At 48.1% G+C, this 10,992-nt stretch overlaps 1 protein-coding gene across 1 annotated transcript; it reads left to right on the top strand.

Moving 5' to 3' along the window:
* Positions 1-4,027: 4,027 nt before the first annotated feature.
* TENT5A (terminal nucleotidyltransferase 5A) lies at positions 4,028-10,713 on the top strand. The gene is made up of 3 exons (XM_054063544.1): positions 4,028-4,172; positions 4,433-4,931; positions 5,853-10,713. The coding sequence occupies exons 2-3, from the start codon at positions 4,509-4,511 to the stop codon at positions 6,630-6,632; spliced, it is 1,203 nt and encodes a 400-aa protein (XP_053919519.1). The 5' UTR covers positions 4,028-4,172; positions 4,433-4,508; the 3' UTR covers positions 6,633-10,713.
* The last annotated feature ends 279 nt before the right edge of the window (positions 10,714-10,992 follow it).

The raw sequence follows: 10,992 nt of genomic DNA, 5'->3' as shown, positions 1-10,992 counted from the left end.
GCAAGTAATAACTCAAGAGAAGTTACAAATCACACTTCATGGGGAAATGACACAAGATGCATATAAAATAGCATTAAATCCACCTGGTCAGCGTAAATGCACCAATATATTCTTCAGTATTTGAAATACTGCTAAAATTTCATTGCAGCATTCTGAGAAACACAAGGTCAATTAAATGTTGACTACTTCTCAGTTTTTTAGGGATGAACTTACTTAACATGGGATGAGCTGGCAGGTCCAATCTTCATCCTTGTTTTGGAAATCAGTTATCTGGCTGCAGTGGTATTGATAATTTGCTTATAAACAAGGAGGTAGTTATTCCCTTTGAAAGATTAAATCATGTGCTCCAGTAAGCTGCGGTTCACCTGAGTGAAGCAAGACTGGGAATGGGGAGTCGCCCAGCTTGGCTGGGTTTTAACCTCCCCAAGTTTCCTATGAATGCGCTGAGGGCAGCGATAATGCCTCGCTGCTGCAGGCAGGCAGGCTCTGGTGAGAACCCTGTGCCTGCCCTCCGCCTCCACCCAGCTCAGCCCAGAGAGCCTCAGGAACCACGTTGCCCTCACAGGGAGATGGGCACTGCTTGGCACTGTCCTTTTGGGATGGGACACACGACTGGCTTGAGGAGATGCTGCTTCTGCATCCAGACAGAGAGCTGGGGGTCCTTGTGTCAAGCAGCAGCAGTCAGGCACCCCAGCAGTGGGTGGCAGACTACCTTCAGCAGGCCAGCTGCTGCTCCTCTTAGTCGGAATATTCATTTTAAATAAGGGAATAAGCTGGCAAACCCATTCAGCATGCTGGTGGATACACGACACTCCACTTCTGCTTCCAAGGAGCACTCAGTGGTACAAACCCAGATTTTAAAAGCTTCCTGCTTTTTTTTTTTTTTTAATTTTCTTTTTAATAAATGCATTGGCACAGACCACGACAAAACCCTTCCTTCCTAGAAATCCTTCCGAATCACCTTTCTGGCTGGAATGCTCAGGCTCACCCAGACATCATCATCACTATCACCCATGCAGCCACCCTGTGCCACCCTAGGGTGGTCCCCCTGCTCCTTGTCCTGCAGAGCAGCTGTACTCCTGCCCTGTGGTTGTATTTGAGTGATGAATTGATACCAAAACCACTGGCAAATTAAGACTCGTTTTGGAGTTTTAGAAAGTCAGCATCCTACATTAGGCCTGGGCAACACAAGGGAGTTATCTCCATCAGTCATGTGCAGCAAGACAAGAGCTAGTTGTAGAATGTATTTCCCACTTACATGCATAGGTATAAATATTTCTCAGAAATCTTAGGCATCTTCTGTTACTTCCCAAGGTCTAATTTTAATGCTATTATGAAACTTCACCACGGTCAAAACTCTTGCTAATTTGGAGTTAGCTCCAGTACTTCGCTTGACCTTGCCTTTGAGACAGGGAAAGACTGCAAACAGAGGTGATTACAGAAGAAGAGACATCTGTTCAGCACAGATTGCACTTCACACAAGATGTTATCATTTTCAAAGAATGAACAGTGTCTAGGAAAACACCATTTTAAAGAAAACATGCTATCAGAGGGACATTCTGTCTAACTTTCAAAGAATCATAGAATCATAGAATAGTTTGGGTTGGAAGAGACCCTAAAGATCATCTCGTTCCAATCCCCCTGCGATGGGCAGGGACACGTCTCATTAGAGGAACACAATTAGAATTATAGAATCACTAGGTTGGAAAAGACCTCTTGGATCATTGAATTCAACCATTTCTATCTGCCACTACACCATGTCCCTGGACACCTCGTCTTACCATCTCTTAAATACCTCCAGGGATGGGTACTCAACCCCCTCCCTGGGCAGCCTCTGCCAGTGCCCAATAACCCTTTCAGTGAAAAATTTTTTCCTGATATCCAGCCTGAACCTCCCCTGGCGCAGCTTGAGGCCATTCCCCCTTGTCCTATCAACTGCCACTTGGGAGAAGAGGCCAGTACCCTCCTTTCAGGTAGTTGTAGAGAGCAATAAGGCCTCCCCTCAGCCTCCTCCAGGCTAAACAACCCCAGTTCTCTCAGCCGCTCCTCATGACACTTGTTCTCCAGCCCCTTCACCAGCTTCATTGCTCTTCTCTGGACCCTCCAGAGCCTCCATGTCTTATAGTGAGGGGCCCAGAACTGCACACAGGATTCGAGGTGCGGTCTCACCAGTGCTGAACACAGGGGCAGAATCACATCCCTGGTCCCGCTGGTCACACTGTTTCTGATACAAGCCAAGATGCCATTGACCTTGGCCACCCGGGCACACTGCTGGCTCATGTCCAGTCAACTGTCAACCAACACCCCCAGGTCCTTCTCCTCTAGGCAGCTTTCCAGCCCCTCTTCCCCCAGTCTCTAGCGCTTCACGGGGTTGTTGTGTCCCAAGTTAAGGACCTGGCATTTGGCCTTGTTGAACCTCATGCCATTGGTCTCAGCCCACGATCCAGCCCGTTTGATCCCTTTGCAGAACCTCCCTACCCTCCAGCAGATGGACACTTCCTCCCAGCTTAGTGTCCTCTGTGAACATACTTAGGGTGCATTCCATCCCCGCATCCAGGTCATTGATAAAGACATTGAACAGAGCTGGAACCAGCACTGAGCCCTGAGGGACACCACTTGTGACCGGCCTCCAGCTGGAGTTAACTCCATTGACCACCACTCTTTGGGCCTGGGATTACTTAGATTAATTACTTAGATAAAACTTAAGTCTGCTTTAGATTAAATAATAATAATAAAAAGTCCATTTTTACAATAGTAACTCCTCCGTGCATCAGAACGAAAGCACCCCCCGTTCCCGCCCCCGCCCATACCCCGCCCAGCCCCCGCCGCCCCGGCAGAGCGCGCGGTGCCCGGCAGGGGGCGCCCTTGTCACACGGCTGTGACCGGGGAGGGGTCCCGGCGGTGCCGCCCTGTGCCCCGGGGCTGGCGGCGGGGCCAGCGCGCAGCGGGACCCCGGGGGTCGTCATTAGGGTGCAGGGTAACGCGTGCCAGCTCGCCTGGGTCAGAGGTTTCTGTGCACCGGGCGGGGCACAGCCTCTCCCCATCCTGCGGCGGGGCTTAACGGGAGGGGAAGATTGATAAAAATGGAGGGAGGGCGTATTGAGGCTCCTTCCTCAACTGCCTCCCCCCGCTCCCATTTGGGGTAAGGGAGGTGTCGCGTCGCCGGGTGTCCCCATTGGCTCCTCCTGCCGCGCATCACAAAGCTGCGAGCGGTGACGCAACGCTGACACCCCCCCACACCCCTCACCCCGAGCGCAATTTACGCGCGTGCACGGCGCGAGATGCGCGCCGGGACGGCGCTGCGCTTAATGTGTTTGAAATAGCAACTGTATGCGTATTTGGCACTGAAAAGCGAGCTGATGCACACCTATTGTTGCTAAAAGCAATGTTAACCTCATTAAAATGTCATTGAAAATAAAAACGTATCTGTGCTTCTATAGGGTGTGAATATTCGGGGCTTTGCTTTTCCCGCTCCGCAGGTACCGAAGTTGCACTTCGCGGGCAGGATGCTCCCCCTGGAAGGCACCGGCTCCTTCGTGCTCTTCGGGATTTCTTCTCCTCGCCGGCGAGGAGGGAAAGCCGGGCGAGAAGGACCCGCTGCCCCTGCGCAGCTTGGAAAATCTGGGATCAGAGGCTGAGCGGTCCCAACCACACAGCCCGGGATCCTCGGCATCTGCTCCGAGCATCCCAAATCCCATCCGCTTCCAAATTCCGGCGCGCGGGTATGAAGTTTGGCATCGCCTGGGAATAACGGGGAATGTCGAGGCGGGGGGGGGGGGGGGGGGGGCGGAATAGGGGATGAATGGCAGCGCGGAGCTCGGTTGCGCACCTCGGGTTCGCAGTCCCCGCGGGTTCGAGGGGGAGGAGGAGAGGCGGGGGGTGTGTGGGGGGGCTGCACTTGTTGCCTCCCCGCAGGGCGAGCGGCCAGAGCCGCGCGGAGGACGATGCTTTTCGGGTTCCCCAGCGCGGGGCGGGGCGGGGGCACCGGCGGGGCTCGGCCATGCAGATGGAAGGGGCGGGACGCGAGAGCCGTGACTTCGGAGCCCCGGAAGAGCGGAGAAACCCCGTATAAAAAAAACTACTGGGGACCTTTCCCCGGGCAGAACTACGAAAGCTCCCGAGGCGGCGGGCAGAGCGCGGCGGCGGCGAGCGGTGCGGGGCGGGCTCTGCAGGTCAGGCGCTTTCCCCCCCTGCCCTGCAGCACCGCCTGCCTCCGGGGGGATTTTTTTTTCATTTAATAAATAGGGGTGTCTTTCCTCCCTCCCTCCCCCCGCTGCGCTGGAAGGGGCGGCCGTGCGGGGTGGCTGCGAGGGACTCTTCCCTACCGCCCCCCCTCCCCCCCTTATTCCGCGCTGGAAGTGGCTGCGAGGGGCGCGGAGCTCCGGTACCGCTGCCTGACCGCTCGCTTTTCCTCCTGTTTTTTTCTTGCCAGGCGTGGAGGGCGAGGGGCCCCGTGGGGGCAGTGAGGAGCCGGAGCGGTGCCCATCCATCCCGGGGAGGCGCGCACCATGGCAGACGATGAGAGAGCCGGCGAGGGTTCCGCGGGCGGCTGCGAGAGCGCGCAGTGCAACGTGCTGAGCTGGGAGCAAGTGCAGAGGCTGGACCGCATCCTCAGCGAGACCATCCCCATCCACGGCCGGGGCAACTTCCCCACGCTGGCCATGCAGCCCCGCCAGATCGTCAAGGTGGTGCGGAGCCGGCTGGAGGAGAAGGGCATCGCCCTGCGGGACGTGCGGCTCAACGGCTCGGCCGCCAGCCACGTCCTGCACCAGGACAGCGGGCTGGGCTACAAGGACTTGGACCTCATCTTCTGCGCCGACCTCAAAGGGGAAGCCGAGTTTCAGACTGTGAAGGACGTGGTCTTGGATTGCCTCTTAGATTTCTTACCCGAGGGGGTGAACAAGGAGAAGATCACGCCGCTCACCCTCAAGGTAAACTCGCCCTGTCTGCGAGGAAAGGGGCACCTTCTCCTGCGGGGATGGAGGGGATGGAGCGCTGGGGGATGCCGCCCCGCCCGCAGGGACCGACGGTGTCTTTCTGCACGCCGCGCTTAAAACCGAGGAGGAGTTTGCAGTAAAACCTCGCTGGCCCGGGCTCCTCAGGATTAATTAGCCTTTCCTCCCTGTCTCCCGTGCAAGGCGCTGCGGATCTCTGCTCTGCAGCATCGTGGTTTGCGAACCCAGTTCAGGGCCGGCTGGGAGGCAGCTTAGCTGGCTTTAATACCTCTGCAAGAAGGAAACACCGTCTGCAAGGCACGCTTTCTTGCATGCCAAATGCCTCAGCGGAGAGGCATGTTCCCTCCTCTCATTTTGTTCGAGTTAATTAGGCTGAATGCCAAATGCCTTTAAGATTTTTTTTTTTAGAGGGATTTTCTGGAATATGGGGCAGATTTGCGGAACCTGCACTGAAAGAGCAGGAACTGAGGGGAGTGAACACTTGCTAAGCTTTTTTGGGGGGAGGGGAGAGAGTAGTAGGAACAGAAAAAGAAAGAAAATATTTGGAATCTGATTGTAGCTGTAGCCTTTTTTGCGTGGGTGCGTGCATGTTTGGCATATGTGCCATGGGCTTTGTGTGTAGATGCATTTAGAAGTGATTGAAGGAAGCAGTGCTGCCATATGCTTTCCTTGCACGGCACAGTCCCAGGAGAGTGTGCTCCCCTATCATCCTCTCGCAGTGACAGCACTCCAAGCACTTACATTATGCATTTCTCCTCTGGCTTGTATCTGCAGGCTGTGTGAAATCTTTTATGAAGCACTAGGACAGGGCGGAGGTGGGGAGGAATGTGAATGAATGCAGTGGAGGGGAGATTTCTTGCATCTTTCATTTGCTCATTTTGTCTTTCCGATTTATAGGAGGCTTATGTGCAGAAAATGGTAAAAGTATGCAATGATTCAGACCGATGGAGTCTCATCTCTCTGTCCAACAACAGTGGCAAAAATGTGGAGCTGAAATTTGTGGACTCTCTGAGGCGGCAGTTTGAATTCAGTGTCGATTCCTTTCAAATCAAGCTGGACTCCCTGCTGCTCTTTTATGAGTGCTCAGAGAATCCTATGACTGAGACTTTTCACCCGACTATCATTGGTGAGAGCGTCTATGGGGATTTCCAGGAAGCCTTTGATCACCTCTGCAACAAGATAATTGCCACCAGAAACCCAGAAGAAATCAGAGGAGGTGGTCTGCTGAAGTACTGCAACCTTTTGGTAAGGGGCTTTAGGGCTGCCTCCGAATCCGAGATTAAGTCCCTGCAGAGATACATGTGTTCAAGGTTTTTTATTGACTTCTCAGACATTGGAGAACAGCAGAGAAAGCTGGAGTCCTACTTGCAGAACCACTTTGTGGGATTAGAGGACCGCAAGTATGACTATCTCATGACCCTTCATGGTGTGGTGAATGAGAGCACAGTGTGCCTGATGGGACATGAGAGGAGACAGACTCTGAATCTTATCACCATGCTGGCCATCCGGGTCCTGGCTGAGCAAAATATCATCCCCAATGTGGCCAATGTCACCTGCTACTACCAGCCAGCCCCGTATGTAGCAGATGCCAACTTCAGCAATTACTATATTGCCCAGGTTCAGACGGTGTTCCCTTGCCAGCAGCACACATACTCTACTTGGCTGCCCTGTAATTAAGGGCCAAAATTAGTAGACCCAGTGGGGAGACCGTTTTCTAAGAGGTAGGAAGGGGTGATGCGCCCCTTTGAAATGGGGTGTTTTGTGCAATGATGATCTGCTCTAGTTTTCAAGCTTCGGAAAAGCTTGTGGTTCTTCTAATAAATAATGGGAGCATGATCAAGAAAGAACCCCGAAACAATTGGATCCTATCCCAGAGCACAAGAGGCCTGTCATTAAAAGCAACCAGCTTCCCCTGAAATAAGTGAGGGAGGAATGCTTGATGACAATATGGGTTGACAGTGTCTGCTCCCATAGCTTTGGCATAGAGAAGGTGGGAAAGCCTTATTTTCTTTATTTTTATTCTTACTCTAGAATGGGATCTGCAAAAGGGAGAATATGAAAGAAACAAAAAAACAACAAAAAGAAAAAATCACAAAAAACAATTCTATATATTCAGGAATTAAAAGTTAGAGGCATAAAGCAGAGATAAGCTGAATAAAAATGTATATTGGAATTACTACATTTGGGGCTTGCAGCAAGTGCCGTCTATGGATTGACTGTTTAGAATGTATAGCTTGCTTGACTAGAACGCTTTACCAGAAACAGCTTGCTCCAAATGAACAGTAGTGGATTGGTAGTTATAAAAACAGAAACACGTACGATGACAAAGTCCATTATTTCCAGCTGTGTGCATGCCTCACATTTTAAAAATGTGAGAATGCAAGAAAACCAGCTGTGGCAAGAATATTCTCAAGGACCAAAGATTTCACAAATAAGTTATCTGAGCAAAGAGGATACAGTAGAATATATATATAAAAATATATATATATAAAAGAAGAGACAGATGTTGCTATATTTGTACACACCAACAGTAATCAAAAGTGCCTGATGCCTTCATAAAATTTGAAGTGAGAAAAAAGTATAGTTTTGTGGTTTAATCATGCATTTTGTTTTGTCAGGGACACAAGAATTTAAAAAAAAAAGAAAAAACCCATAAGCTTGTGAATAAGTGGTTGAGGAAATGCCCTATTTTTCTTCTTGGCAAATACCTGTATAGAGTTAATGTTAATGTCGGTGTGCTATAATCTTAGGTACGTGTGTATGTGTGTATATATGTTTGTGTGTGTATAGATGTACGTCTTATAGGTGTATATCTATATATATACACACAATCTATATTAATGTGGTCTAGGAAAATGTAGCAATTAAGGAATGTTTAAATAAAGTACTATGTGTTTTCCAATTTGCAACAGGATGTCATAGGACAGTGGGCACCTTGCAGTGAATTTTTAACCAACACCTGAGAAATTTGGAGTAAATGAACCAGTCAGGATTAAGGTGGGATTCAGATAATGTCTTTGGTTGCAAGAACGAGGATTACAGTAATTCAGTGGGTTGCTTGTGAGCCATAATAATTCCACAGATGGAGAAACATATGACTAGCTGATTTTTTTTTTTAACTATTTTGTACTGTAATGCTATTTTGACATTTAACCCACTAATGTTGTGACTGCATACCTCCATGATGTGTAATTCAGTGGAACGTGGATCAAAGATAGGTTTATTTAAACCCCCTGACAGCTGAAGAATATTGTATTAGTTGGTGATTTGAACACTAATTGTTAATATTTAAAGGAGTATTTTTAATAGAATGCATTATGCATTCCAGGACCACTAGAATTTAGCAAATGTGAAATGAACCCTTTTTAAGAGTGTTGCACGATTGCTTAAAATTATATTTTATATATATATATTATATATATATTTTTATGCAAATATTAAACATCTTTGATCTGGTTGTCACACTGCATTTACAATTTCAGTACTGTACTTTATTTAAATGGAATCACTTTACATTGGAACAATGAGTATTCACTTTCATTTCCTCTCCCAAAAGACCAGCAGGGGGGAAAAATCAACCACCCCTGTTGTTTTCACTTCAGTGCCATCTCTGAAGGTGTTAAGTTCTTTGTTGGGCTTTGAAAACCGAATGACTAAGTGACACTTGACTCGAATATTTTGCTTTTTCTTACTGAGGGGGGGAAAAATAAAAGTAACCGAAAAGGGAATTCAGGCTTTTGACCGAAAACTGGCTGTGTCTGGCGCTGCAGGAGGCAAGGGCAGGGATAAGGGCTCCTGTCCTGGCAGTGTGTTTTCCCTACAGAGCAAGTAAGGTACATCTATTTTTGTCACGCTTTGTACTTTTCACTCTAGAGGCAATTTAACAGGAACCTGATTTGTTTACTGAAGCACCTTCCCTGTGAGTCCTTCAGGAAACACCAGAGCTGGTTCATTGCCGTTCGCAGTGTCGACTCGTAGACCTTGTCCCCACCATCCCTTCCTGCGGCGTTGGCTGCAGTCTCCCGGCGGGCTTCTTGTCCCCCAGAGCCTGCAAGGTCCCTCTCCAGCCCCTCGAGGCTCTGGGCTGGGGGCTCCTGACCCACTGCTATGCTCGCCTCTAGGTCCTGGGAGGGTTTGCTAGCGGAAGCTACAGAGAGGGCTGGGGAAATAGGATCAGCTGGTGATGTGGTATGTCTCCTCTCGCCGCAACTATTTGCAGAAAATAAATGAGTCATCCGCTCTTTAAAAGGGTTTGAGAATCTATAGCTGTGCCACAGCCACTGAACGCTGATAGGACACGACACAATGTATTGAAAGACCTTTGAAAGACCGTTTTTTTTCCTATTGCTTGAAAGAAAGTTTTGATTTATCACTTCCTCTCGGCTCAAATTTTATTGTGTTTTTTTTTTGTTTTTATGATTGACAGCAGCTAGTTACCTTATAGTGCATGCAGCAGGGCTCTGAGGTAAACTGCACCTTTCAGCGTTTGCATTTTGATACATATATAATATGTTTTTATATATATTATATAGGTATTCTGGATCTGTTTTGCATATGTTGATGATCAAGTGGTGGAACTGGCGGAGCTCTGTTTTATTTGTGACTGGTAGCTTAAAAGGTGCCTGGTGTTAGAGGTGGGAAGAAGGCATGAGTTCAGGCCAAGAGTAAAATAAGAACCCCTTTTCAAGGCTGGTTTACTTCTGCGGTTTGCACACCTTCCCCTCCATAAAGTCTAACCTTTTATTAACTGGTTTTTCACCTCCTCTTCAGCACACTGGTACTTTTAAAGTTAATGACCGCATTCTTGCTTTGTAGACTTCATTTTTTTCCCATCCAATCAGACGTAAGGTTAGAACTTGTGCTACAAGAGACAGTGCCCCTTTTAAAGAGCTGAACTGATTAAAAACATTGACCTGATTACAGTAAAACTGCTTGTGCCACAGCTGAGGTTGCTGCTAACCAACAGGTCACTAAACTTGGTTAAATGTAGCGATCATGAAGCAACTGAGAGCTTTGAAATGAGTCCTTTTTCCTTAGATGTAGCTGTCCTGCCAAACGTAAAAACATTTTTTCTAAAAATAGAAAGGCAGTTAGCAGACCAAAAAGATGGTATTTTTCTAGTTTCTCTTATTGCACTTAAAATATTTTTTACCTTGCACAAAGGCCTTCACACAGATCTTCTAAACACCTCTTATTAAGTGCTTGGTTTGCATCATGTCAGAAGCTCCTACCAGTTCAAGGAAAATGCTTTATTTTATTGAGAAAATGAAGTGTGTTAGATAAAACTGCACAGGAAAGGAAGAACTGTAATTGCATATTCAGCTCCTATTTGAATATATTATTTTGTATGGTTTTCTTTATGCAGAGAGTTTCTCTTGCAAGAAGGAAAATTAGTGTACTGTTTTGCTGTTGTAATAATGGTTTGCTAGCAAAATAAACAGTAAAAAAGCATAAAAAAAAAGCCTGCAAATTTCAAGACAGCTTGGCTAAAGCACTACAGGCTCCTGCAATCTGTAGGAGTGTGTAGGTTTGCTTTCCCTCAGATTTCCTTACAACTGTTGCCTTCTGCAAGGCATCCTGTTGCAGCAAACTGCTCCTTGGATTGCTCTTTTGGAACATTTTGACTATAGGCTCTATCACAGAGAGAAAAAGAGCTGATGGAAAACAGACTCTAGAGGGAACAGATTGTGAATTTTGTTTACAGCGTCCAATATTTGGATTTTTTTGTAAATAAAAAGAAGTTATTTTTTTCTATTGATTTGTGTCTGCTGTCTTCCGTGTCTGAAATAGGTCTGGCCTGCTCCTAATGAATACCAAGTTCGCTTTCATTAAAAAAAGGACAAGGGCAGCACTTTTCTGAGAAGAGCAGCGTTCAGCTGCTTCCCGATTGGACCACAAGACGTTTTGAAAAGCCCTGCCTCGTGCCAGCCAACTTTGTGACTGGCTGCACTCTGCTGTGGAGGAACCTCCTAAGCTGGTGCCAAAAACACTTGCTCCAGCACTGGCCGGGCTGTGCAAATGGTCCAAAATCTGAAAC

The sequence above is a fragment of the Cuculus canorus genome, chromosome 3 (genome assembly GCF_017976375.1).
Source record: "Cuculus canorus isolate bCucCan1 chromosome 3, bCucCan1.pri, whole genome shotgun sequence".
Taxonomy (NCBI): Eukaryota; Metazoa; Chordata; class Aves; order Cuculiformes; family Cuculidae; genus Cuculus; species Cuculus canorus.
This window is presented reverse-complemented; position numbering and strand designations above follow the sequence as displayed.